Below are 27,870 nucleotides of genomic sequence, written 5' to 3' on the forward strand. Positions count from 1 at the left end.
AAGCGCAGTATCTCGTACAAAAATAGGAGTTGGAGGGCGAGTTATCTATTTAACCGCTTACGAAATTTAAACAGCTTGCTTGCTGCGATGAAATTCTGTAAAGGACAAAATTACGTCACACAGAATGTAACGTCACTCATGTTAGGTACATCTAAAACATGAAACACAACCCGTCAGTGGCCCCCGCGATAACTGAATTGAAGTCTATTTACTTAATTTCCATTATCTCAGATGGTGACATTAAAAAAAAAACATATATGGTTTGGCGATATCTGGCCACAGCTTTTCTTCATAATATGATAGATTCATGATATAATATATATATATAAAGATGTATATGTTTATGTAGATAGATATATGGTGGGTTACCCGTAGATAATATGGCAACCTTGTAGATATATAGACATTTACCAATCACCTTTAGTCAGAAGAGCGCAGTTTACAGGGGATGTACTATTTTGTCACCAGTCCGCGCACTGTACGTCAAGCGATTTAAAAAAAAAACTGCATACAGGTCGAACTCTTGAATACACTACAAAAAAAATCGAAACATTTAAGTCGGTTACTGATCTCCTTTCAAAGATACAGTTATTTGAAAATGTTGAGAAAACACCATAAAATAACCTAACGTCAAATTCACGCCATAATGAGTAATGTCAAGTTTAATTTAACCTGCAGTTAAATCCGTTCCTACAATTTTCCCATAAAAAACTAAATTGTGTTATGATATATTGTTTTCTTTTCATATTGATATATAACTTTCATATGGTTACCGAACTCCCACGTCAAGTCTCCATCAGCAGAAGCATCGTCTACCAACTTTGCAATATCGTCAAATAAAGACAATGACCGCTTCACCAGGGTGTCTCTGATAATATTATCTATGTTTATGAGTCTCCATTAAGCCCCAGTCACAATGGACCACGATATCACCACGCTCACCGCGATCTCAAATAAATTCAGTTCGTGGTGAACTCGCAGCATGAGGTCATGAAAATGTACATTTTCGTTTCAATCACGTTGCTACTACGTCCTCATTACGCTTCTACAACGATCCCGCTACGATTATACCACGTTATCACCAAGCGTATTCTGCGACCTCACCACGATTATCACGATCTGTCTATGCTCATCACGTCCTCATTACGACCATACCACGATTTATCCAATTCCAACACTATCTTACCACCATAGTAGGGATGACACAGATGTGTCAATAATTATTGAGCCGTCGGAGATAAAGCTAAGTTCACACTGCTGATCAGATCAAGTTGATGACCTCGACTGTCCAAATTGCCACGACGAAGTTTAAATAGATTTTTGATCGCGCCTGTGTACGACTTCTATTCGACCACTATCTGACTTTACACGACTTTAACTCGACCATTCGCAACCCCTTAATGACTCAATCACGACTCCAACTCGACCATTATTTGACTACATGTTCGATTATCCCAACTAATTGACGATTTCTACACGATCTTTACTTGACTATCTAGACCAAATAATCTATACTCGATCTCAACCAGACCTTATCGACCTAATCGTATAGGGTCGTACGGAGAATCTCAAAGGTACAATGTCAGTGTAAGGAAACGTCTGATATCTTATCCCCCCCTTCCCGCACAGCGAAGGAATATTGTACGTAAGTCCCAAAAATTAGTTTCCGTTCTCTTAATTTGACTTTGTGTCAATCAAAATGTACCATACAACACAGATACAGTGCGATTTTGGATGGCGTATATGTTACCGCTCTTGAGTAATGACCCTTTATGATAACGTTATATGCTTGTAGGGGTATTATATGTGTCATATAGGCACATTCTCCATTTATTTGGTTAGATTTATTACCATGACAATGTTGTTCACAGAAGACCTGATCACACTCATACATTTAAGGTATCTATATGAAAATAACAAGTTTGATGTATGGGCAAGGTTGTTAGAGCTCCAGAGAGACAGATTAATTACTTTGAAGGAGCTTTAATAGAGCGTAGAAGTGGAACAAGAAGGCAGGTGGAAACTAGGTGAGGCAATTGCTGCCACGTCGACAACTATATGGACAGAATGTGAGACTTGCAGGACCCAAATGGTTATAAAACATTATAAAAATAAGTGCCTATGAATAGCAGCACATGACATACAAATCTATGGGAGTGTGGATTAATCAGTACAGAGATTAATTCAATTACACAAATAAAATTATAAATTGCAAGAACGGAACCATTATAACGGACCTTCATACCAAACAAACGGACAAACATCAATTCCTTTCTCCTAAAAGTTGGCATCCTAAACACTGCTCCCGTGGTATCCCATTCAGCCAGGCATTACGAATCAAGAGAATATGCTCTAATGAAAATACGAAAGATGCTAGACTTATATAACTTCGTAAACATCTAGTTGTTCGAGGATACAATACCCACATCATTGATAGCGCTTTCGAAAGAGCAAACAAAACTAGTCGCCAAGAACTTCTTGAGTACAAAGATAAGAATAAAGCAGCTAACAGAACACCCCTCGTACTCACTTACCACCCAGATTTTAAAAATGTGTCATCCATTGTTCAGAAGCATTGGAAAATTATAGAAAATTATTTAAATCTAAAAAAAGCATCACCACCAGTCATGGCCTTCAGAAGACCTAAAAACATCCGTGACAAATTAGTGACTTCTGTATTAGCTAATCAGCCTACTCCATCGCCCGGTTGCTACAAACAATGTGGTCGAAGGAATTGTTTGTGTTGTAAAGCTGCCAATACAAGCAGTTCTTTCATCAGCTCCGTTACTAAACAAAATTATACCATCTACGCAAATTCCAACTGTAAAACGGAGAACTCAATTTATATATTAACATGGGACACTTGTGGCATTCAGTATGTGGGAGAAACAATGGACAAATTTAATATTCGGCTTAATAACCATCGTTCATCGTACAAAACCAACAAAAACTGTCCTCTCACAAGACATCTTCGTTCAACGAAACATCCTTTTGAAAATGTCACTTTCCATATTATAGAAGTCAACACCGAGTGGGACACCACGGCGAGAAGGAGAAGACAAAACTTTTGGATCCACCAACTCCACACTTTAGAACTTGATGGTCTTAACGAAAAAGACGAGAAAAGATACAGGAAAGATAAAGAATAATTTAAAAACAAAGCATCGTCCTTTTTATCCCGTAATATCGGCCAATGAACGTTGCTTATTTCAACTACCAATTATGTATTTTTAAGGCAGCTTAATCCAAGAGCAACATATACATGGAGCTGCAAAATTTTCTTATTTTTAAGGCAGCTCAATCCAAATTCAACATAGACATTGAGCTGCAAAATTTTCTTATTTTCAAGGCAGCTAGATTTCACCTGGATAGATGCACGCTTGATAAAGCTAGTTGGTCTAGCGAAATATTGCGTTTATTTTCATCATTTTGTAAATATTTTAAACATTCTTATATTTACATACCAAATAGTGTGTTAAAATTACATTGTTAGGCAATCTATATATATATATATATATACAACTCGTCTAAACATCAACCCAACAATGTTAGATCTGTAAATTTGCTTTCGCAAATTTTTGGTTCTTCCCTCGCCGGGATTCAAACCCATGCTACTGTAATGTCGTGACACCAAATCGCCTGCACTGCAGCGTCCCGCTAGACCACACGACCACCTGGGCTCTCAAAAAAGAGCTTTCGCTTTTACAGTACATGATATATAAGGCATGAAGATGTTATTGTTACAGATCAGCTAAATTATCTATAGTAAAGGATCCTACAAATTAATGTAATATACAGTCACAGAAAATAATTATATTTATAAGTACGTCTAAGTCAGTGACAACTCTACAACAGATGTATTCATCGGATCGCCATCAATGATGGTGATACATGGCTGTGTACATAATGTATATACAACTCGTCTAAACATCAACCAAACAATGTTAGATATGTAAATTTGCTTTCGCAATTTTTGGTTCTTCCCTCGCCGGGATTCGAACCCATGCTACTGTGATATCGTGACACCAAATCGCATGCACTGCAGCCGTCCCGCTAGACCACACGACCACCTGGGCTCTCGAAAAAGAGCTTTCGCTGGACGTGTGTTACCTTTCCTCGTCAGTTTTAATCTAGCGGCGTACTACAGTACATGATATATAAGGCATGAAGATGTTATTGTTACAGATCAGCTAAATTATCTATAGTAAAGGATCCTACAAATTAATGTAATATACAGTCACAGAAAATAATTATATTTATAAGTACGTCTGAGTCAGTGACAACTCTACAACAGATGTATCCATCGGATCGCCATCAATGATGGTGATACATGGCTGTGTACATAATGTATATACAACTCGTCTAAACATCAACCCAACAATGTTAGATCTGTAAATTTGCTTTCGCAAATTTTTGGTTCTTCCCTCGCCGGGAATCGAACCCATGCTACTGTGATATCGTGACACCAAATCGCCTGCACTGCAGCCGTCCCGCTAGACCACACGACCACCTGGGCTCTCAAAAAAGAGCTTTCGCTGGACGTGTGTTACATTTCCTCGTCAGTTTTAATCTAGCGGCGTACTACAGTACATGATATATAAGGCATGAAGATGTTATTGTTACAGATCAGCTATACATGTATATATATATATAGCGGGACGGCTGCAGTGCAGGCGATTTGGTGTCACGATATCACAGTAGCATGGGTTCGAATCCCGGCGAGGGAAGAACCAAAAATTTGCGAAAGCAAATTTACAGATCTAACATTGTTGGGTTGATGTTTAGACGAGTTGTATATATATATATATATATATATAAACGCCTAAAAAGTGTACATAACAACACCAATGATATAAAAAGGAACTATAAATGTAATTATTTATAAATATTTCGGATAACAAATATCCTTCGTCAGTCAGATTCTGATGTTAAATGAATCATCTTTAAGTCTTCTTAGATTAAACTTTTACTAAATCTTGAAATTTATACAATAAAAAAGGCAAACCGAACATCAGTTAAGACGCTTGCACCATTCTAAAAATTTGTTGAATATGACATAGGTTATATGACTAATTACATCAGAGAGTTCACATATATGCTTTAAATAAAAATAATAATGTGCGATGTGAACTAGCACAATTTTAAAGCTTTAACGGTGTCGATATTATAATGTTACAAGAAAGATTGCGTCAATAAGAATTCCAAATAAACAGCACTGAACGGTCTAAATTTCTAAATATTTCAGATTTGACAACTGTAGTGTAGTTACATTAGAATCTGCGATGTTTAAAACAAACGGCCGTTAAAATATAATAACAAATTTTGACTAAAGTATAATAGTTGGACGTGGCTTGGTACTTATACATCCCTCAAAACATTAAGCAATTTAAATTGTTATATTCAACAGATTTATTTTAGAGATGAGTAAGGTAAAGAAATAGAAACGGAGACTGTAATAATGAGTTATATAACCCAGATGTGAAGCACTGCATGGTGTCGAACTACATCTTTTCATTTATTCCATTTGGTGCCAAAGTTGTTAATTTTCTAATCCAAAATCTTTCTCGAGTAAGTCTATCCTCCCTAGACCAAGCAGAGTTGTGGTCAATGATAGTAATGGTCAGTCATTTGAGATCTGCCTTAGTGTGGCCAGGGGATCTCAAATGTCGACTAAGAGGGAGGTCTGGCTTGCATTGGTAGTCGCTACGATGACCGTTCATTCGTTTGTGAAACGGCTGTTCTGACTCGCCTACATACTGTTTACCACATTTACACTGTAGGAGATACACAACATTTGTAGTCTTGCAATTGACATTGCAAAATATGGTGTATTCTGTACCAGTGGAGTGACTGTTAAAAGTCTGGGTATCCAGTATTTGTTTGCAAGTCAGACATCGTTTGTTTCCACAACCCTTACAAGAGCCCACTGACGAAGAGCCTGCTTGAGAGGATAACTCAGCTCTCACCAGCAAGTCTTTAAGGCTTTTGGGCCTGCGGAAAGCCAGTACAGGTGGCTTGGGAAAGGTCTTGGATAGTTTAGGATGTTTTTCGATATCTTTCCAACTTTCGCGGATAAGGTGAGACAAGTTGTCAAATTTTGGATTGTAAGTTAACACAAAAGGCACCCTCCTGTTGACCTTTTTGACTTTATATTGTAAAAGTTCATCTCGGCTGATGTTGCTAGCACGAGCAAAACCTTTATTAATGTCTTTCCTTTTGTAGCCTCGATGTTTTAGGTGACAGCGAAGTTCTTGTAGTCGTTTTTTGGCAACATCGTTGGTGGAGCAAATCCTTTTTATTCGTATGGCCTGGCTGTAGGGAATGCTCTTGGTGCAATGTTTAGGGTGACAACTTGAAGGAGACAGATATTGATGTTTGTCTGTGGGCTTGCAATACAGATCTGTAAATATGTTTCCATCCCTCACTTGCGTTGTAGTGTCAAGAAATGTGATCTTAGAGTCAGAGATTTCATATGTGAATTTTATTGAGGGATGGGCATCGTTGGCATGTTGAATAAACAAATCTAGTTCTTGTTCAGTATTATCCCACTTCATGTCAATATCGTCAATAAATCGGAACCAAGAGAGGGGTTGATAAAGAAAAGAATTGAGAATTCTCTGTTCTAATTTCCCCATAAAAATATTGGCATAAGACGGGGCCATCTTTTTTCCCATTGCTGTTCCATTAACTTGGAGAAAGTGTTCACCATTGAATGTGAAGTTATTGCATTTTAAAACCAAAGTTAGAAGCTGGATGAGACATTCAGTTGGTGGATGTAAGGTGTTACGAGAGTTCCAGACTTCCCTACAGGCTTCAATACCATCATCATGGGGGATATTAGTATAGAGGGAGGTAACATCAAGCGAGACAAGGATCGTTCACACTAAGGCAGATCTCAATCGACTGACCATTACTATCATTGACCACAACTCTGCTTGGTCTAGGGAGGATAGACTTACTCGGGAAAGATTTTGGATTAGAAAATTAACAACTTTGGCACCAAATGGGATAAATGAAAAGATGTAGTTCGACACCATGCAGTGCTTCACATCTGGGTTATATTACTTATTATTACAGTCTCCGTTTCTATTTCTTTACCTTACTCATCTCTAAAATAAATCTGTTGAATATAACAATTTAAATTGCTTAATGTTTTGAGGGATGTATAAGTACCAAGCCACGTCCAACTATTATACTTTAGTCAAAATTTGTTATTATATTTTAACGGCCGTTTGTTTTAAACATCGCAGACTCTAATGTAACTATACTACAGTTGTCAAATCTGAAATATTTAGAAATTTAGACCGTTCAGTGATGTTTATTTGGAATTCTTATTGACGCAATCTTTCTTGTAACATTATAATATCGACACCGTTAAAGCTTTAAAATTGTGCTAGTTCACATCGCACATTATTATTTTTATTTAAAGCATATATGTGAACTCTCTGATGTAATTAGTCATATAACCTATGTCATATTCAACAAATTTTTAGAATGGTGCAAGCGTCTTAACTGATGTTCGGTTTGCCTTTTTTATTGTATAAATTTCAAGATTTAGTAAAAGTTTAATCTAAGAAGACTTAAAGATGATTCATTTAACATCAGAATCTGACTGACAAAGGATATCTGTTATCCGAAATATTTATAAATAATTACATTTATAGTTCCTTTTTATATCATTGGTGTTGTTATGTACACTTTTTAGGCGTTTATATAATTTATTTTATTGTGTACATGTATCGTTACTTGTAACGATCCAGCTCCCACGTGGGGAAAATCGTTGACTATTATTCAGACGTTTGATATATTAAATTTGTATTTGGATGGAGAGTTGTCTCATTGGCACTCACACCACATCTTCCTATATCTATATGTATGAAATCAGTATTTTCCATAGATTTTGTATCATTAATTGAAAGGTTAAACAAACTTAAACTGTTCATATTTGAAGAACCTACAGGGGCCAAAATACCGGATCTTTTTTCCCTGTTGAAGAACCTGATATTATCCTAGTTTTTGTTAGGTTTCGTATTTCTAAGTTTTTTGTTTTCTACGTTGTGTTATTAGAGTATTATTTGTCTTTTCATCGGTTTTCGTTTTCCGCCATGGCTGTGTCGGTTTGTTTTCGACCTTTGAGTTTAATTGTTCTTTTAGTATCTTTTGTTTCTCCTTAATACTCCTTGCAAAAGTATAGACAAGTTGTAAATGGCGAATGTTCGTGTTCAAATTGTTGTAAACCTACAATATTGGAATACAAATGCAGGTGTTTTTCCAGGATTCCAGTTGTCGCATTTTTTGTTAAGCATGCACACTGTTAAAATTTAGAACATATCCTGTCTATAGATATAAGAAGATGTGGTATTAGTGTCAATGAGACGAATCTCCATCCAAATAACAATTTATAAAAGTAAACCATTATATTTCAATGTACAGCCTTCAACACGGAGCCCTGGATGACACCGAACAACAAGCTATAAAAGGGCCCCAAATTTACTAGTGTAAAATCATTCAAACGGGGAAACCAACGGACTAATCTATATAAAAAAACGAGAAACAAGAAACACATATACATTACATAAACAACTACTGTACATCATATTCCGGACTTGGGACAGGTGCAAACATTTGCAGCGGGATTCAACGTTTTAATGGTACCAAACCTTCTCCCTTTTTCTGAAACAATAGTATAACATCACAACATAGAAAAACAAACGATAAAATATCAATTGGAAGGCTTAACTCGTCAACAAACGTACATTAACACACTATGAACGAATAAATTTGATTTGCGATACCTGAATAGACTGTATACATCATTTTTTGTAAATGACTCATTTCACAAAACTAGCTTTCTTACTGATGTCCTGGATGGTGGGTCCTTCGTTTCTTTCTGATATAATTCTTTATACCTTTTATCTTTTTTTATGTTATTGTTTCTTTCATTTTCCTGTATTTCTTATAATTTAACACCCCATTATTCTTCATTGTTATGCTTATTTTCTTTACTTACACATGTATTGTGCACATTAATGCATGCACTATATATTCTGTGAAACTTTTCCTGACCCTCTATCAATGTATTTGATCCTGCAGAACCTTCATGAGAGAAAAACCAAACTTTGACTTCCTAACAGAAAAACCGCCTTGTCGTATATATTTTCTTTTAATTTCTAAAGCTTATAAGGCCTCTGTTCATAAAATGGCCGTTAACTGTAGTCCTATAATATATGACTTTTGAGTTTGATATCATTTACATTCAAAGTTTTTTATCGGATTGTTCGTCTTTTTGCAGATTGCTCCAATGTTTTCTTATAATTTTACTAAGTTTTTTTACCATTGGATTATCAGTCTATGGAAAAAATGAATCGATAAAAACGTTTCTTATATCACATAGCGATATTGTCTAATAAAAATTGTAGATATGCAGACATTCCATGCGGATAATGTTGTTTTCGGCAACGAAATATGAAGAAAATACGAACTTTAAAACGTATTGTTCAAATAGAAACAACAATTAAGTCTAAATATACATTCTGAAGTTAATCAAAAGCAACAATTTATGTCCGTGTAAAATTTGAAGTGCTTTGTTTTTCTTATGTACATAAATAAACAAATGCTATAAATTCTAATATCAATGCAATAGTATTAAAATATCATAGCAGTATTTTTGTTATATCAATATTATTATTAATACTAGACTGTTGTACCCATGTTTTGACAATTTTACCTTTTATGTCTGTTTTGTTCACGCCTCTTTGTAAATATAATGGAATTTGATGAGACTGTCGTACAATTTAAGGTCCCAAGTCAGGAGCTTTTAATTCGGTGGTTGTTGTTTGTTTATGTGTTACATATTTGTTTTTTGTTCATTTTTTATATAGATAAGGCCGTAAGTTTTCTCGTTTGAATTGTTTTACATTTTATCATTTCGGGGCCTTTATAGCTGATTATGCGGTATGGGCTTGATCATTGTTGAAGGCCGTACGGTTACCTATAATTGTTAATTTCTGTGTTATGTTGGTCTCTTGTGGAGAGTTGTCCCATTGACAATCATACTTATCGTCTTCTTTTTTTTATATAAATTAGGGTTTTATAAACAATGTAGTAATTAAATAGCTAAGTATCAAAATTATTGTTCACATACGCACGCATGGAAGACTTCCTTTATTGGTAACAATGTAACTAACTTGTGCCAAAGATGAATCATATTGTCCTCGTTTAGATTGTTTCGACAAAATGAGCCCTGTACTTTTAAATTTTGGTTTATATACAAATTAATTACACTGTTGGTTTTCTATTCCTATTTAACTGGTTTAACACTAGTTATTGTTTGGGTCCTATATAGCATGGTGTTCGGTTTGAGTCAATGCTCCGTGTTTAATGCCGTAGTTTTATCTATAATGGTTTACTTTAAACAAATTATTACTTTGATGGAAAGTGGTTTCATTCGAACTCATACACCATCTTCTTATATTTATAAATCTTTAAAATTTCCACTTCAATAACTACTTTCCAGTCCTCCCAAACCGACATTTGGGTGCTGAATGTCCAGTAGTGATTTGGTCCAGTTTAGAAAGGTCAAATTTTATTACGTCTGAAGCTGGTAAACTGAATGTTACAAACCTTAACACAGAATTGTCATTATTTTGAGTTAAAACTGGTAGAAGTTTCTATAATTTTGATATTATTTGTTCCACTATATGTACACTACACTGTAAAAATGTCTGTGTATTTGTCCCACTAGTAGTACACTACACTGTACAAATCTTTTTGAGATAGAGAAGGTGCAATTTATTTCAATTTGAATTTATTGACTAAAAGAAATGCACTACGAAATAACTGTGCATGTTCTCGGGCGAAAAGGAAGAAGTTTATTGTCAAGGCTTCTGAAAATTGAAGTACTGAAATACTGAACACCGGATGACTGCGAGTTCTTGTGTATGGTCACAAGCACTTGTTTCAGAAAATAATCATAGATTACCAAGTTATATTACCTGAAAGTGATGTTAATGTACCAAGATATGCTTTCTTTTTTAGACAAGTTCGAGCGTAAATGGTGAATGAATGACAGGCAATTCAACCTCATCGTAATATATATTATATTGTAGTGATACAAATCAATATATTCTCACTGCTTTATTGTTATAATTAATATTTGTATATACCAGCGACATGTATATATGATTTTCATCCATTTGTATATCATCCTATTCCACTATTTTAATAATAGAGCAGTGCAAATGCATGCCAAGGACTCTTTTCTGTAATGATTCGATTTATCTAATCGATTGAATTTTAGTAGGCGGATTATCTTCATAAAGATATCGAATTACCAACGGGAAAAAGTCTGATATTCAACAAGAAGTGTTTTCTTTCTCAATATTTTGTCTATGTAAATAATAAATACATCCTCTGTTTGACAAGCTTTTTCATTTTCGTGTTATCTGAAGTTGTTCAATTTATAGTCTAAGGCTGCTCAATTGCTATCTTTAAAGTCCGGGACATCATCATTTGTACATTTGTTTGGAATATTTTTTTTACCATTTGAATATTCATTGTCATGTGTACATTTTTGTAATTGGGAATCATATTGGATTGGATTGTTTGAATGAATATTTTTTTTTCCTTTTAAGTAATGATATTTATTGTCTATTTCGAATTTACCCCTGTGAATCGCCTATGTGTGACCTATATTAGAATCTAATAGGTCGGTAGACTATTTTCAGTAGCCGCATTTAAATTCCGCTATTGTACATCTTAGAAATATAGAATTACAAATAGAATAACAATATTTAGTAAAACCATATGATCGAAACAATGGACTAAGCAGGTTGTTAACACTGTCATCTATTAATAGGGTTAAGCAACATTTTCGAAATGATTAGTTCATGTAAGCGTTACTTTTGTTACAGGTACTGAATTTTAGTGATATTGGGCATCAAACATTAAACCGGTCATGAACTAAGTTTGTGAATTATTTTTGCGGTTTTCTTGACTTGCATTTTAACGTTTTATCGTATTCATTTTATATGAGAAAACTATAGCAGTTCTATTAGAAAAATATCGCATTCATAAATTTTTGATATTAAAAACTCATCGCTACTATATACGACACATATCGCGTTGATATAATAAAATATAGCAGTATATTTGACCTATTGGTGATTTTGGCTTATCAAACAATTAAAATTCATTTCATTTGCATTCCACTGGATTTGCTACATGATATTTATTGAATGTGAACACCTACAAATGAAAAATTCGTCAGTTATGTTTCATTTTTCTCGTATTAATACAGCTTGTTTGTTTTAATATTACACAATGCATGGAAACTATACAGCATACGTTTGTCGTGTTAAATGTCACCCTATTTTAAGAAAAGATTCCTTTCTTTATACCGAGAAATCTTCCTTTCTTCATACAAATTTTAACATTCGTCTGAAAGTTCCCACAATGCAACTCGTTGATATAAGACAAAATCGCTATTTGATATAAGAAACGTTTTTATCGATTCGCTTCTTCCATAGACTGATTATATTTAGTAATGAGAGTGAGTGTAACATTCTTTGTCCTATCGCCCGTCAATAAAGTTGTGTTTCTCCTTGTGCTATTTTTAACGTTTTTAATAACATTCTCTGTTTTATTTTTACAGTTTCCTCTTTCAACTAACTTATCGTGTAAGTTAGTTAAATGTATATCTAACTCATCGATGTCACTATTATTTCTAATACGACGTATAGATTCACACACTGTAATACTTGTGAATGTGTGTTTCGGATGTGCACTAGTGATTGGTAACTATTAATGCGTTTCAGTTTTTTTAATATGTGATTTAACATCATGGATGTTATTATTATTGAATCTTTCACCTTTGTACACTTCAGAATCTAAATTGGTCATACTAGAACTAGACACCTCAAATGTGAATTTAAGTTGAGGGTCAATTTTGTTACATCTACGGAAACTTGGTAATGTGAAGTATTTAATCATGTTAGACACTATTGGACAATCAACCATACCATGACAAGTTATCCATCAGGCTGTATTGCAGGTCAGAGGATTCAGATTCGGCTTCAGAATTTTCCTCAGAGAAGTCCGATTGATTTTGACTGCTCACTTCGTTTTGTTCAATATGTACAACAGGCTCGAACTGATACCATTGAATTCTATCAACATCAGTTATAAATGGCTCATCACCGCTGTCCCGTCCGTCGAAATCAGCTGAATACTTTGTCTAATTTTAGTTGGAAATAGTATGTTTCTCGTGGTCTAGTGGATGTAAACAACACAAGTGACCTCAGGCAGTCATTCGGGACGACGCTTATTAATTGTCTGCAATTATCGGCAATGTCCAGAGAAGGATTATATCAAGCTGATACAACCTGTTTTTATAGACATACGATATGTGGTACACACTTATATACGATATTAACGATGTTTACATCCCATTACGATTTATTTTACAAATGATTGTTTGAAATGGACGCCCGGTGTCCTTTAAAGAAATCTTCAACCTATTTTAATGTGCCATTGAAGACCATAAAATCGTCATCTATGTATTGACAGTGTAATTTGATGTTTTCTCTCCACTGGAACTTATCTAAGATAGTTATTAATAGTACAGCCAGATGTAAATCTGTGCATGTCGGAGAATATATACCACCCATAGGCGCTCCTATAATTTGTTTGTACAATTGTCCATTGAATTCAAATTCATTGTTTCCTAGTATTAATTTGTGTGTCAATTGATTATAATACATTGGTATCTGTTTCTTCTAAGTTTTCAATGTTCATATTATTTGTGTACATTGACATTACATCATCATGATCATAGGCAATAAGAATGCAATCTTACTTAACCTCATATGAATCTGTTCTATTAATGAAGTCTATTGTATCTTGAATGTAAAAATTACGCCTCTTCAATAATGGTTTTAAAATTGGATCCGGTAATCTTTCAATGCCTTTCGTGGGACAGTTACACTTATTGGTGATTGGTCGGTAAGGAATGTTTATGTTTCCAACAATTTGACCATCTCGAAATGCCTCATTAATTATTTCTAGATTGATTGTATGTATTTTTGGAAGAAGTTACATGTGTCCATGTTTTTATTCGTTATTATTCTTCAAGAAATTATAAGTTTGTGAATCGATTTCTGTTTTCCTATATATATTTTCAACAGTAACTTTTATAGATTTGACAACAACGTTAGTAGTTGGTTCATTTATTTTCAAATAATGATTTAGATTAGACCGTTGGTTTTTTCCGTTTGAATGGTTTGACACTTGTAATTTATAGGCCCTTAATAGCTTGTTGTTCGGTTTGAGCCAAGGCTCCGTGTTGAAGGCCGTACCTTGACCTATAATTGTTTACTTTTATAAATTGTTATTTGGGTGGAGAATTGTCTCATTGGCACTAATACCACATCTTCCTGTACTTTTTTACCATGTAAACTATAAAAATGTATATGTTTTGTGGGAGACACTATTGTGGATTAAATATTTAAAATATATGAACATGTCAGGGAACAAGATATAGCGACTTCTTATCAATACCAAAAATGACTGATGTGCCCCCTCCTCACAATCAGAATTGGATAGTAGTTTAACATGTGATAGTAAGAACCATCACAGCCTAACTACTTTACTGGATAAGCAAGTGCTTACATTAATATGTCTGTTTTATGAACAAAATGTCTTATTTACACAATATCGCATGGTGGTAATCCTCAGAAAGGAGATATATAGAGTACACACAATTAGCTATATCCTTGTTTAACATAATTGACCACAAAGTCAGTTTGGTAAATAATAAACATGCTATATGTTATTTGTATACCTACAAATGATACTTAAAAATAATCCTATGAAGTTTCAACTAATTCTTAAAAATTAAAATGGCAAATTATATGTTGATGCCATTTGACATAGAGTAATGGCTAAGTCCTTGTTTTACCATGTGAAACCCCTAAAATCATGTTTTGTATCGGCAAAAAGTGCCTTATTACCCTTCCAAATTTTATTGAATTCCCTTGGAAATTTTGAAAATATGTTGATATCAAACTTCGCCATGCATACACATTGATTTTTTACATTGAGATGACTGTGAGGTCATTCCGATGTATTGCTATCGCCCAAATTACCATTATGCAAATTAATTTTTGGGTTTTAAACGATCTATCGATGGATACTCATTTGAATATTTTTTTTAAAACACCAATTAATATATGAAAATGTTTTGTCGTTAGATATGTATAAAAGTAAAAAAACATTGATATATATTTGCACACGTACCGAAAGATTGTGTTTAAGCTTCGGACGAATATCTCAAGGACGTTTTGCGACACTCCCAGCAAGGACCGATAATTCTGTAATTGTTTTTTGAGGGGAAATATGGATGGCTTCTCATATCCAATCTTTTAGAAAAATCTATTTTTTACTGAAGAGTGTCCATGATGCACTTGCACTGCACTGCACTATATTAGAATAGTAAAATAGAATGATATACAAATGGATGAAAATTATATATACATGTAACTGTTATATTAATATAATATATAACAACAAACCAGTGTACACTCTTTGACCATTATTATATTAGTCTAATGGTCCCAGGCATACTGATTTGTATCACTACATTATTATAGATATTACGGTTCGGTTGAATTTCCTGTCATTAAGTCATCATCCACGCACGAATTTGTCTCAGAAAAAAATATATATATGTACATTAACCTCAGTTTCAGGTATAGATATGTGATCTTTTTCTGTGACATGTGCTGTTGACCATCCGATGTTCAGTGCTTCAGTACTTTGATTTCTGAATTGTAACTTTAATGATGTAGTATTGTGATGATTTAGTCTCGTTGAAATCTGGAATTATTTCCAAAACATGTGATACAAGTGGGAAATATCAATGATTTTTTTTTTTTTTATAATCAAACATAACTTTTTGATAAAATTGTGTATTTACAATGAATAGTGTTTGTGTAATCCAGTTTTCAAATTTGACGATCTATCAAGTCAGTCTTTTAGCCAAAATGTTTGGAAAATAGGTGCGGGGTACAAACAATGATTTTTCAAGAATTATGTAGATCCCAATCTTGTTTGTCTATTCAAATTTCTAAGATATGTATTTGTTCAATCATTTATAACAAAAAAGTTTAAAAACTATGCATTTTGTTCTTAAAATGGATAAAAATCACAAATTTACAAAATTGACAGCTTGGTAAATTTGACACAAAAAACCATCAAAATATGATTAAACTTTCTTATCTTAACACCCACCTTTAGTTTTTTAAAGTTAAATTTATTCAGATTAGTCCACTGTATTTATATTGAAAATATGAGAGAAAAAGTTTCTTTGTGGAACTGCGTTTTTTTACGGCAATAGCCCCAACATAGGTCAAAAATGTTGAAAATGGTTAATCATCACAATTTGGTATTTTCAAAGGGTTGTAGCAAATAAAGAAGTGCACCAACATATGATTTTTTCTTCACCAATTATTTTTTAACAGGCCTATAAATCCAAAAATCCGGTTAAGGAAACAAGTTTAATTCTAAAAATGTTTGGCTCCTCAGAGGTGTACATCCTTAAGTCTTCTTCCATGGTTAGTCAGTCATAAAAAGAATTATTTTCCTTATATTGCTGGTGACCCCCAAATTTTATTCCAATTATATAAGATATATACATTAAGCTTTTCAATATGAAAAAAATGAGCAACTTCTGTCAATTTTTGTGCTGTGAAAATTCAATCAAAAAGGTTTCATGTCTGTTTTTCCGATATTTAGCCTATTTGAAATTATTTTCAGAGGAAAACAAATCTGATGGATAGCCGGTGACCCCACATTTTAGTCCAATTTGATACAATAGAGAAAACAAGCTTTTCAGTATGAAAAAATTAGCAACTTCTGTCATTTTAATGGTTGTGAACATTCAATCAAAGAGATTTTATGTCTGTTTTCGCTATATTTTGCCTATTTGCACTCATTTTCAGAGGTAAGACAATCTCCTGGATGGCTGGTTTCCCAAATGTTATTCCAATTCTATAAAATAGAGACACCAAAATTAAAAAAATAAGAAACCTCTGTCATTTTATTGGCCGTAAAAATTCATTCATAGAGGTTTTATGTCCATTTTCTCTATACATGTATATATTTGCACTCATTTTCAGAGGTCAACAAATCTTTTTGATGGCCGGTGTACCCCATTTTTTCCCTCTGAACTACCTAAAATGGTTTAGATATAATCCAATTACCATAATTTTATCAAAATATAATAGATACTTGGTCTGGTTTCATTCCAATTATTGATACACCATCAAATAAAAGCGATATTTTAAATTCGAGAATATTTGGAAACTATTCCATTCTGTTCGTAAATAGATCATTGTTATTTCTTTCTTTTTTTGAAACGCGACATCATAATTATCAAGGACGTTTGGAATTCAGAAACTACAGAGTTTTAAGATTTATTGAAAGCTTATATCTTTTCTAAAAGTAAACGGGCAAATTGTAGAAACCAGAATATTCATACGCTATTGAAAAATGATATATCTCCAAAATGTCAAATTGAGTGGTTGTAATATTTGGAAACAGTTGCAACATACTTTTGGAAAATACGTAATCGGTATTAAACAATTGAAAATTGAACAAAATAAAGTACAAACAATTTAATTGAGATCCTTGCACACCCTTTTATATACTGCAAAAATTATTAAAAAATGATAGTATACTAAGGCAAGAGTAGTATAGCGCTGGTCGAAATTCATAAATCGATTGCGAAAAAAAAATAATCCGGGTTACAAACTAAAACTGAAGGAAACATATCAAATATAAGAGGAGAATAACGACACAACAGAAACACAACATTAGAATGTAACACACATACAAACGAACTATAATATAACAATTTAAATTTTCTTGGTACAGGACATTTTAACTAAAAACAAATGTTGGGTTGAACCTTATTTTAATGGCATGCCAAATCTCCCGCTTGTAAAGCAATGTTAAATATAGCATCAAAATGACAACATTACATGATAGGACTAAAACACAAATAAATGGGAGAACATATATGACAGAAAAACACACTAATAATAGCTAACAAAAGGTACCAGGTTTAAATTTAATACGCCAGACGCGCGTTTCGTACAAACAAGACTAACCAGTGAATTTTTATAAAATGACTATATAATTGGTATACAAGATAAAACCAGTGACCATGGTGACTAACTGCAGAATACAATTGGATACATAAAACAACATAAACCAGCACATTAAAATTAACAACCGCGTTAGCCAAATAGATAAACGCACAAAGTGAATTTCTAAAAGTTTCACTTAAAAATGATAGAATTTGGATAGAATTCAAGATTAGGTTTGTAATGCTGATATAACATTTATTAATAACAATGAAAAGTACAATACTAATTAATATCAAATTAGATAATTAATTGTATTATCTAGCTATGTCGGTGTTTCTTTTAAATTAAACTGTACACCAAAAATATCGTTTAAATTTAGCTGAACCAAACTAAAATCTAAAAATGAAATGGATAATTAATTATCTTTACCATAAAACACAAATAGAACAGAAAAAATAAGTTTTTCAACTACAAACGATAAGACATTTGACAAAATCCGATGAGAATAACAAATATAACATAAAAACTAAATACACGAATTTAGGACAGAAAAGTGCCGTGACACGTCTTATAGAAATACAAATTCACACTCAGCAAAACAGTCACAATCGTGAATAAGTCACGTTCGGTAATTAAAAGATCAGACGATGTAATTGCAAACCACAATCTAGCACGTGGTTAAGATGTCCTTAGTTAGTTTGGACAAAGAGACATCGTATTGATCAACCAATTCGTGATGGTGTCCGTAAAATTTACGGAGTGTCATTTGTAATCTGTCCTCCACATATCTTTGTTAGAGCAGTTTCTGCGTTGAGAGCAATAGGAATGGAAAAAATGGAAAATACCACATTTGTCAAAATGACAACATAAAAACGCTGCAACACTTATTATTCAGTTCTTGTACATCACAGTTAATTCCTTAACATTTTGAAGAAATACTTATCTCATCAAACAAAGGAATAAATAATCATATTGCCGAAAAAGACATCCTGTTTCTTAAAAACCTAGGAATACACAAATTTAATAATTTTCTTATCACATATTCTAAATGGACTATATGGACAATTAGGAATTGAATGAAATATAACAAACAGTAAAATCACAAAAATACTGAACTGAGAGGAAAATCAATTCAGAAAGTCCATAATCACATGGCAAAATCAAATAACAAAACGTATCAAAAACGAATGGACAAGAACTGTCATATTCCTGACTTGGTACAGGCATTTTCAAATTTAAAAAAACACTTTAACCATTTATTAGCACCGCAAGAAATGCATAATATCTGGAAACACAATTTGATAAATACTCTAAATTGTATTCTGTAATTGAAAGCAATTGACATCATCAAAAGTCAAAATTGAAGACGGTTATAATGAAAACTTAGACAGTGAATACAGTATTAACTTTAGACAAAGTATTCTTTCATAGTTTATTGTATAAGAATGTCGATTTTATCAATATATACATACATTATAAAATGATAAAAAAAGTGTTAGCCTATCATGTTTATTGTAGTAAATGCACATCTTTTGTGTGGGTATCTTATTAATTACTTCCTATTTTGAAATTGAGTTATAGTACTGTAAGATGCTTCTAGTAGCATTATATGAATATATTTTTGAAACTAATTGTATATCCAAGGGATAGAGTGGACTACATTTTTAGCCTTCTCTTACCCCTGGAAAGATGTTTTTTTTTTTTGTAAACAGGGACCCTTAGCCCTTTACCTGGACGACTAAGGTAATTGTATACAAGAAATAATTAGGAATAAAACGTTTTTCTGTGTTGAAAAAAATAAAAAAAACTTGCAACAACGTACATATATTTCAATATGCATTGTCATCTTAAGACATTCTGATTTGTGAATATAAGATGCTTACGAAGTACAGAAAATTTGGACAGAAAAGGGTTTGCATTGAAACACATAAATATATTATGTAGATACCTCACCAAAAGGGCACGTAATTTAAATTAACGATTAAAAAAAATGCATTGAGCTTATTTGAACCCCAATTTAAAGCAATAGGAACGATACTAATTTGATACGGAAATCATAGTATTATCAATATATAAAAGAAGTGCAGAACACAACATTATTTAAGTTCTTGCAAAGAGTCATAAAGATTTCCGATATGATAATGATGATGACTACATAATCTTTCCATCAGTTTAGTTGATGTCTAGAGCTGGCATGTCACTGACTGTTCGTAGTCCTTTGTTAAAGTATTGTAGTAATATTGTCATTTTGCTAAGTTTCTTCTGTTACCCATTCTGATTTCGGACACGGACGACTTATATTTTTGTTTATTCATATGATTTGGAGTTTGAAGTGACGTCCAGTTTCACTGAACTACATGTAGTACACATATTGTGCAGCTGTCAAATGAAGCCCGCCTCTTCGTGCAAGGTTTTCGCGTTGTGTTGAGTACCCATTTGTGACAATCGACTGTTTTCTGCTCCTTGGTCGAACTGTTGTCTTTTCCCCGTTTCAATTTTTCAATTTGATCATTGTATCATAAACGTGATGGAAGTGCTTATGAGTCAGCATTTCAAAGTTCAGTTAATTACAGAGTTTTCATATGCTTGACTTATAAATAAAGGCAACAGTAGCATACCACTGTTCGAAATTCATAAATCAATTAAGAAAAAAAACAAATGGGTTGAACCTGGTATTGTGGCATGCCAAACCTCCCGCTTTTATGGCAATGTTAAATAAAACATTAAAAAGACAACAAATACGCGTTTCGTCCACACAAGACTTACCATTGACGCTCCGATGAAAAAAGTTCGAAAGCCAAACAGTCATTTTTTATACTGATATGCCTGTCCAAAAAATGGAAGTTCTGTACAGTAAAGAACATTGTGAATTACTTTTATTAATCAAAACTCATTTCAGTTGAATTGCATTTGCTCCCGTCTGGTTTTGTTTCATGGGTTCGACACCATGCATTCACGCTGATGAACACAACATCCAATGCCATTCCGTCGGTGACATCATTTGTGTTAGAAAGTTGTGAATGTTCAATATATCCACCGATTTCTTGGAAAAAATGTCGCAACTTTGACAAATTATCAATAGATTTATCTTTAATTATTTTGTGTCCATCCCAAACTCTGTATTCTATGGTCCATAAATCAACAACTAAGGTCATTAGTTGAAGGTCTTTTTTCATAGTTTCTAATACTTCCATTTCTGCACCCTCTACGTCTAATGAAAAATAGTTTACCCGAAATTGTTTAATCGATTTTAAAATTTCGCTTATATGGAAACACGGTACGAAAAGTACCTGTGACTTATCAACTGTGTTAACTTTCTCCTTTGGAATATACTTATAACTTGATCCTTCTGCACCTTTTTTAAGAAAAAACTTACTGTCTAATGATGATAAGCACGAACATAAACGCCATATATTACGTCCTAATTTGTCGATTGCATCACAGTTATCTGGGTCTGCTTCAATAATCAATCCTGTCCAGTTGTGTCGTCTTTCTAGCCACATTGTATTTGACCATGTTTTCCCATCAAATCCACCAATTTCAATAAAATATCCGTTTTTTAATTTAAGAAGCTTATACACAGTTACATCTTGATTTGCCTGGGAATATCGAATATCTGTATCAGAACTGATATAAGAAGGGCACGGTTTTTTCAAAAACATGTCAATGTGTTTTGTCTTTTTGACGGCTTGTTTTCCAATGTTTTCCTCAGCAGGTATAATTGCATATGGTCTACGTTCGTCAGAAACATCACCACTATTGGATATGGTATGATATGTTTTAAAAGCCTTTTCCATTATCGTAGGAACAATATAAAGTCCACATACGATAATAATAATCAATATCATTAAAATTGTTTTGTTTTTAGGGTATATTCCCATCATCTTATAAATTCTTAAACTTTTGTATGACTTGAACGAATTTCAGCGGCTGCAAAATACGAAGATAATGCATTAGTGACATTGATGAGGCAAAAATAAACCAACCAAAAATTCTTTAAATAGTCATTCACCCTGCTTTGATGCGATCACATCAGAATATAACAACATGATATATAATTGCTTGTTTATTGCTTTATGCTGCATCAGCAAAAAGGCAATATCGCAACGAGAGTAATTCCGGACAGAAAGTCCTTCGATTTACTAAAATTTCAGTTTAAACGCGATTCTTGTTTTGATAAATGAAACAAAATCTGCACAAAGAGACGAATGGACCTGACATGGACACGTTTTAAATTCACCACTACAAGCAATTGATCATTGTTCGAATCCTATAAATCAATTAAAGTGATAGTTAAAATAAACATACAAAATCTGATGGGAGCGAGAATAAAATTGTACAGGAGCTATTTCATTTCGGTAGACATGATAAGCGTCTCCATACATATATGTACCAACTGCAATACGAAACTCCATCAACTAAAAATGGTACATTTGGCAAAAGTACATATTGGAAGCAGCTGCTGGCTTGTATTAATCGAAGTCTGCAAAATACAAATGTTGGTATTAAGTCAAAAGACATACATTTAGAAAGTGTGGTGGTTACTGTTAATCTTATACAGTCAGGGGCATTACTTAAACAAGTATGTTTTTTTAGTTACTTATATAAGTAATTTTTGTTTTAAAAAATAAAAAAATTACTCAATAGAGTTATTTTAAATTTCGATAGAAGCATGGACTAAATGTAGTTTTTATGAATTTTTACATCATTTTATATCATAAATTTCACAAATCTTCACAAGAAACCAAATGACAAAGACATTAACATATAAAGGTCATCGTGCAACATTTCAAACGAGAAACCTAGCGATTTATGTATTCAATAATGAACGAAAACAAAATGTGATATGTGAAATCATTTATTTTCGTTGGTACTAATTTTTGTGGATTGAGGGAAACTAATACTCTCGTATATATTTTATTTTGTAGATTTGTCAAAGTCTGCAAACAAGCAAATGGAAATGTAGCGTTCGATGCACATTTAAATTCGTGGTTAACCAGTACCCACGAAATCCACGAAAACTGGTATTCAACGAAAATTAATTAATTCAGAGTATAAAACAACAAGCGACAAATTCAAAATAAGCAACTACTTATTTGGGACAGCCATATACATAATGTGGTGAGATGAAACTTGTTTGTTGGTGGCAATCCTTCCACTTACTGGGCGAGTGGTGTAACGGCACACACATAGAACAAGCCATTCCAACCTATAAACGAAAAACAATTATACGAAACCGTTACTATAAACAACCACCACCGAATCACAGACTCCTGACTTAGAACATGCATGTATATTTGTAACATCTTTGTTTCGCATTTTTACATCATGTGTTTGCAGTGCATACATACATACATTCATGACAAGTTTATAAAACTAATATGACACTGCGTCGGTGGAATATACAGTAAATATTCTATGTTATGACTAATTTGGTATTCATTAAATGTACAATATGAACACGAAAATGTGGTGAACGCGATAATGAGTCAAACATACTTTTAAAGAATTATATAACTTCCATAATAACCAACTAACTCCGATCTCTAACTACAAAGGTGTGGATAAATGACCCTCGTTTGAGTTTTAATGCCGTTTTAAATAAAGGCTACAGTTTTATACCTAAGTTCAATAGTAAATCGATTAAAGGAAATCAACTACTGTTAAAAATGACGGTCAATTATTAATTAAAAGATTAATCAGGATATGTATATACGTATGCATTACATCATATGAAAGTTTAGAACAAAATGATCGTATGTGTTTGTTGAATTATTCATCTTTTTTTACGATAACTGTTCACGTAAATTTAGAAAGTAATAAAGCAAAACCCCAGAATATACATTAAATCCCAAATGCAAATAAAAATATTTGAGATATAAAAAAAGTGAATTATAAGAACGTCCGACTACTTACAATGATTACTGGTTAGGTCAAAGTTGTCGTCTTCCTCTTCGTCTTGATAATAATGTTCTGATGATAGGCTTGAATAACTTTCAAAATGGATATTTGAATAATTGAAGCCATGAATAAACGCACATGTTGTAGAAGTATAACAGTCGTTTGTAATGATGCTCAATTAGTTCAGTGTTGTTAATCTTAACTGTAATACTATTCGCAAATCGTGTCAAACGGTGAATCATGTAACACTAATAATTATGTGATTTTGTTTTAAAACAGTGTTTTGGTTGTTTCAATAGTTTTAAAACAGATGTTTCACGGCTGAGTAATTTAAATTGAAACATGGACCGATTTGAAGTCCTCAATACTGACTAAAAGTAAAATCATAAAAAACACCCAGTTTAATTCAAAAAGGAAAGTGCCTAATCAAAGGAAATAATCAAAAGCTCAAATTTGGCGTGTCAACTTTGCAATATTCACAAAAATTGAAATATATGTTCATAAAGTTAAACAATATTCGTAAAAACGAATATATGTTCATAAATAAAATAGATATGCTAAAAACATAAATAATTGTTCATAAATAAAATAAATATGCTTTAAACATAAATAACTGTTCATAAAACAAATATGTGTTCCTAAAAATGTATATATTTTGAATTCATAATTACAAATAATTGTTTAGACAAGTAAAAATCATTGTTCATTAAAGTAAAATAATTGTCCCTAAAACTAAAATATATTTTCATAAAAGTAAAATAACTGTTCATAAAGGTAACATATGTATTCATAAAAGTAAAATATGATCTCATAAACATGTTTAACCCCGCCGCATTGTTGCGTCGGTCCCACGTCAGGAGCCTCTGTCCTTTGTTAGTCTTGTATTTTTTTCAATTTTAGTTTCTTGTGTATAATTTGCAGTTTAGTATAGCGTTCATTTTTCTGAACTAGTATATATTTGTTTAGGGGCCAGCTGAAGGACGCCTTCGGGTGCGGGAATTTTTTCGCTGCATTGAAGACCTGTTGGTAACCTTCTGCTGTTGTCTGTTTATTGGTCGGGTCCCCATTTCCATCCTCAATTTTATTCATATAAGTAAAATAATTGTTCATACAAGTAAACTAACTGCTCTTAAAAGTATTATAATTGTTAATAAAATCAAAATAATTATTGTTCATAAAAGTAAAATAATTATTCATAAAGTAAAATGATTATTAATAAAAGTAAATTATATGTTCTTAAAAAGTTTAACAGAACATTCAATAATTTTCATCATGGGATACCTCTTTTTGATTGGGATGCTCTGAAACCGGACCAGACCCTGACTTTGATCTGAAACCCGGACACGGACTGGGTGCCGGTCAAGTACAAGGACATTCAACAAATACCTCATATGACTACATGACAATAAAACTGAGGAACATAACGGCTTTATTTTAAACGGTACAATTGACGAAATAAAATATCATGTCAGACATGAACCAACGCCAACCACTGAACTACAAGCTCATGACTTAGACAAAGAACAGGAGTTAAACATCAAACATGTATTTGACCGATCAACCCCTTTGTCTTAAGCCCCAGTCCCACTAGACCACGATTGCACCACGCTGACCGCGATTTGAAAACAAATTCAGATCGTGGTGAGGTCGCGGTATGAGCGGCATGAACATGTAAATTTTCGTTGCTTTCACGATGCTAGTACGTCCTCATTACGCTTCTACAACGATCCCGCTACGATTATACCACGTTCTCACCGCGCTTATTCTGCGACCTAACTACGCTTATCAAGATTTTTCTACGCTCATCACGTTCTCACTACGACCACACCACGAGTTATTGGATTGCAACACGATCTTGCCACGCTTATACTGCGATTATAGCACGTTCTTACGACGATTATACTACGTTCATACCGCGATCTTAATATGTTCTCAGCAATAACGTCAACATCGTGTTCCGTATCAATACAGTTCCATTCCTTCTATTTTTGATTAAAACGTAGATTTCTCGGAAACAATACAGTTATGCCAAAAACATCTATTAGAACACGTGGGCGTGGTGGTAGGGGTTGATGTAGAGGCAGAGGGAACTCTGATAGTAACGAGTCCTGATCAAGCAGAAATATCGGACCGACCAATCCAACCTAAATTACAACCTATTGCTGGTCCATAAAGCTCAAATGACGATATTTTAGTGATGACAGCTGAGATGACACAAATGTGTCAATAGCTATAGGAAGAATGATGTGGTATGAGTGCCAATGAGACAACTCTCCATCCAAGTATCAATTCATAAAAGTAAACCACTATATGCCAAGGTAGGACCTTCAACACAGAGCCTTAGCTCACACCAAACAGCAAGTTATAAATTGCCCCCAAAATTACTAGTGTAAATCCATTCAAACGGGAAAACCAACAGTCTAATTCATATAAAAACGAGAAGCATGGTTGAGCCGTTGGAGAAAATAGACAAGAAGTTCTAATTACATACAGACAAACAAAACCTGTAGAGATTTAATATATCTTATGTGAAAATGACAATAATAATGATGGTCGTAGTATGAACGTAGTCAGGTCGTAAGAAGAGCGTGATGAGGAAGACAAGGGCGTGCTATAATCGTACTATGGTCTTGAAGAGCGTGGTGTTAACGTGGTATAGTCGTAGTGGAAGCGTAATTGGGTCGCGGTGAGAACGTGATGGTGGTAGTGAGGTCGTAATAACGTCACTGTGATATCGTAGCGCAGTCTCTCCGAATAAAATCACGCTTTCGCTACGCTCTTGCTACGATGGTACTGCGACCTTTGCGATCTTACTACGACCTTAGTGCGCTCTCACTACGCTTCTACCACGACCTGATTTCACCACGACCGCACCACGATTGTTTTGAACATGTTTACAGTTGGCCACGCTTATCACGATCTTGAAGACCTCACCACGACCGTGATACGACCTTACTGCGATCTACACGATCGTACTACGATCATCAAAATTTGCATTTTTTTCACAGATCGTAGTGCGATCGTGGCCTAGTGGGACTGCGATATTAGACAGTGGTTTTACAGCACAACATAAGAACAAACTATAGAAACTTGTTAAAGGTAGTATAGGAGTCTAAATCAAAAATGATAAAATTTGTTCATATTCGCCAAAAGTAGTATATATTTATCATGTTTTAGGTTGTGACAAAATGACACAATTTGTATGGATTATACAGGAAAAAACATCATTATGTGATAAGAAGCTAAACTAAATGATAGAATTGTGAAAAAAAAATAGAGAATATACTTTTAGCTTATAGAAAATCCTTTCAGAATATCAAAAAAAACGATAGGGTCACCGTGCGTTGTTTCCCGGCTAAAATACAATATAGCAAAACGCCATGTAGATTTCTTCAGAAAATACACTATTCCAGATTAACCTCCCCTTGAAATTCCAAATTAAAAAAATTAAAAATCAAGCAAAAATTATCTCTACTTGAAAAATATGAATATTTTTAAGTTAAAATCTTATTAATGTGTTCTTTTAAATGCAAATTCACATCAATTATTTGCATTGTGTTATCAAATTTGGCTAACTTGATTCAAAATCTGGATCTTAGATTCTTTGTTTTTTACAATCAAAAATGGCGAAAGACAACTTTACTACCTTTATCAATTATATTTGTTTGATTGTCGTTATTATCATGATGATGATGATAACGCTGTGTATCTACAATCCACATCCATTTCACCATTTTTTTTTGTATTTATTAAGATTTATTATAAACTCATTGTTGAATGCCTTACGTTGACCTAAAGTTGTTACTTTCTGTCTCATTTGGTC

At 33.3% G+C, this 27,870-nt stretch overlaps 1 protein-coding gene and 1 long non-coding RNA gene across 3 annotated transcripts in view; one reads left to right on the plus strand and one right to left on the minus strand.

The window, feature by feature from the left end:
• The first annotated feature begins 3,363 nt into the window (after positions 1-3,363).
• LOC139528698 (uncharacterized) overlaps positions 3,364-27,870 on the plus strand; it is a 493,302-nt gene continuing 468,795 nt past the window's right edge. The window contains exon 1 of the long non-coding RNA XR_011665665.1: positions 3,364-3,431. This is a non-coding gene — a long non-coding RNA (uncharacterized lncRNA). The remainder of the gene's footprint in view (positions 3,432-27,870) is intronic.
• LOC139528646 (uncharacterized) lies at positions 21,010-24,314 on the minus strand. 2 transcript variants are annotated; one of them, XM_071324746.1, is made up of 2 exons: positions 24,063-24,314; positions 21,010-22,076 (listed from the first exon to the last, which is right to left on the minus strand). In XM_071324746.1, the coding sequence occupies exon 2, from the start codon at positions 22,028-22,030 to the stop codon at positions 21,026-21,028; it is 1,005 nt and encodes a 334-aa protein (XP_071180847.1). In that variant the 5' UTR covers positions 22,031-22,076; positions 24,063-24,314; the 3' UTR covers positions 21,010-21,025. The 2 variants fall into 2 exon arrangements, with proteins under 2 accessions (XP_071180847.1, XP_071180839.1); XM_071324738.1 differs by having other exon boundaries at positions 21,010-22,629.

This window comes from Mytilus edulis, chromosome 1, assembly GCF_963676685.1.
Source record: "Mytilus edulis chromosome 1, xbMytEdul2.2, whole genome shotgun sequence".
Taxonomy (NCBI): Eukaryota; Metazoa; Mollusca; class Bivalvia; order Mytilida; family Mytilidae; genus Mytilus; species Mytilus edulis.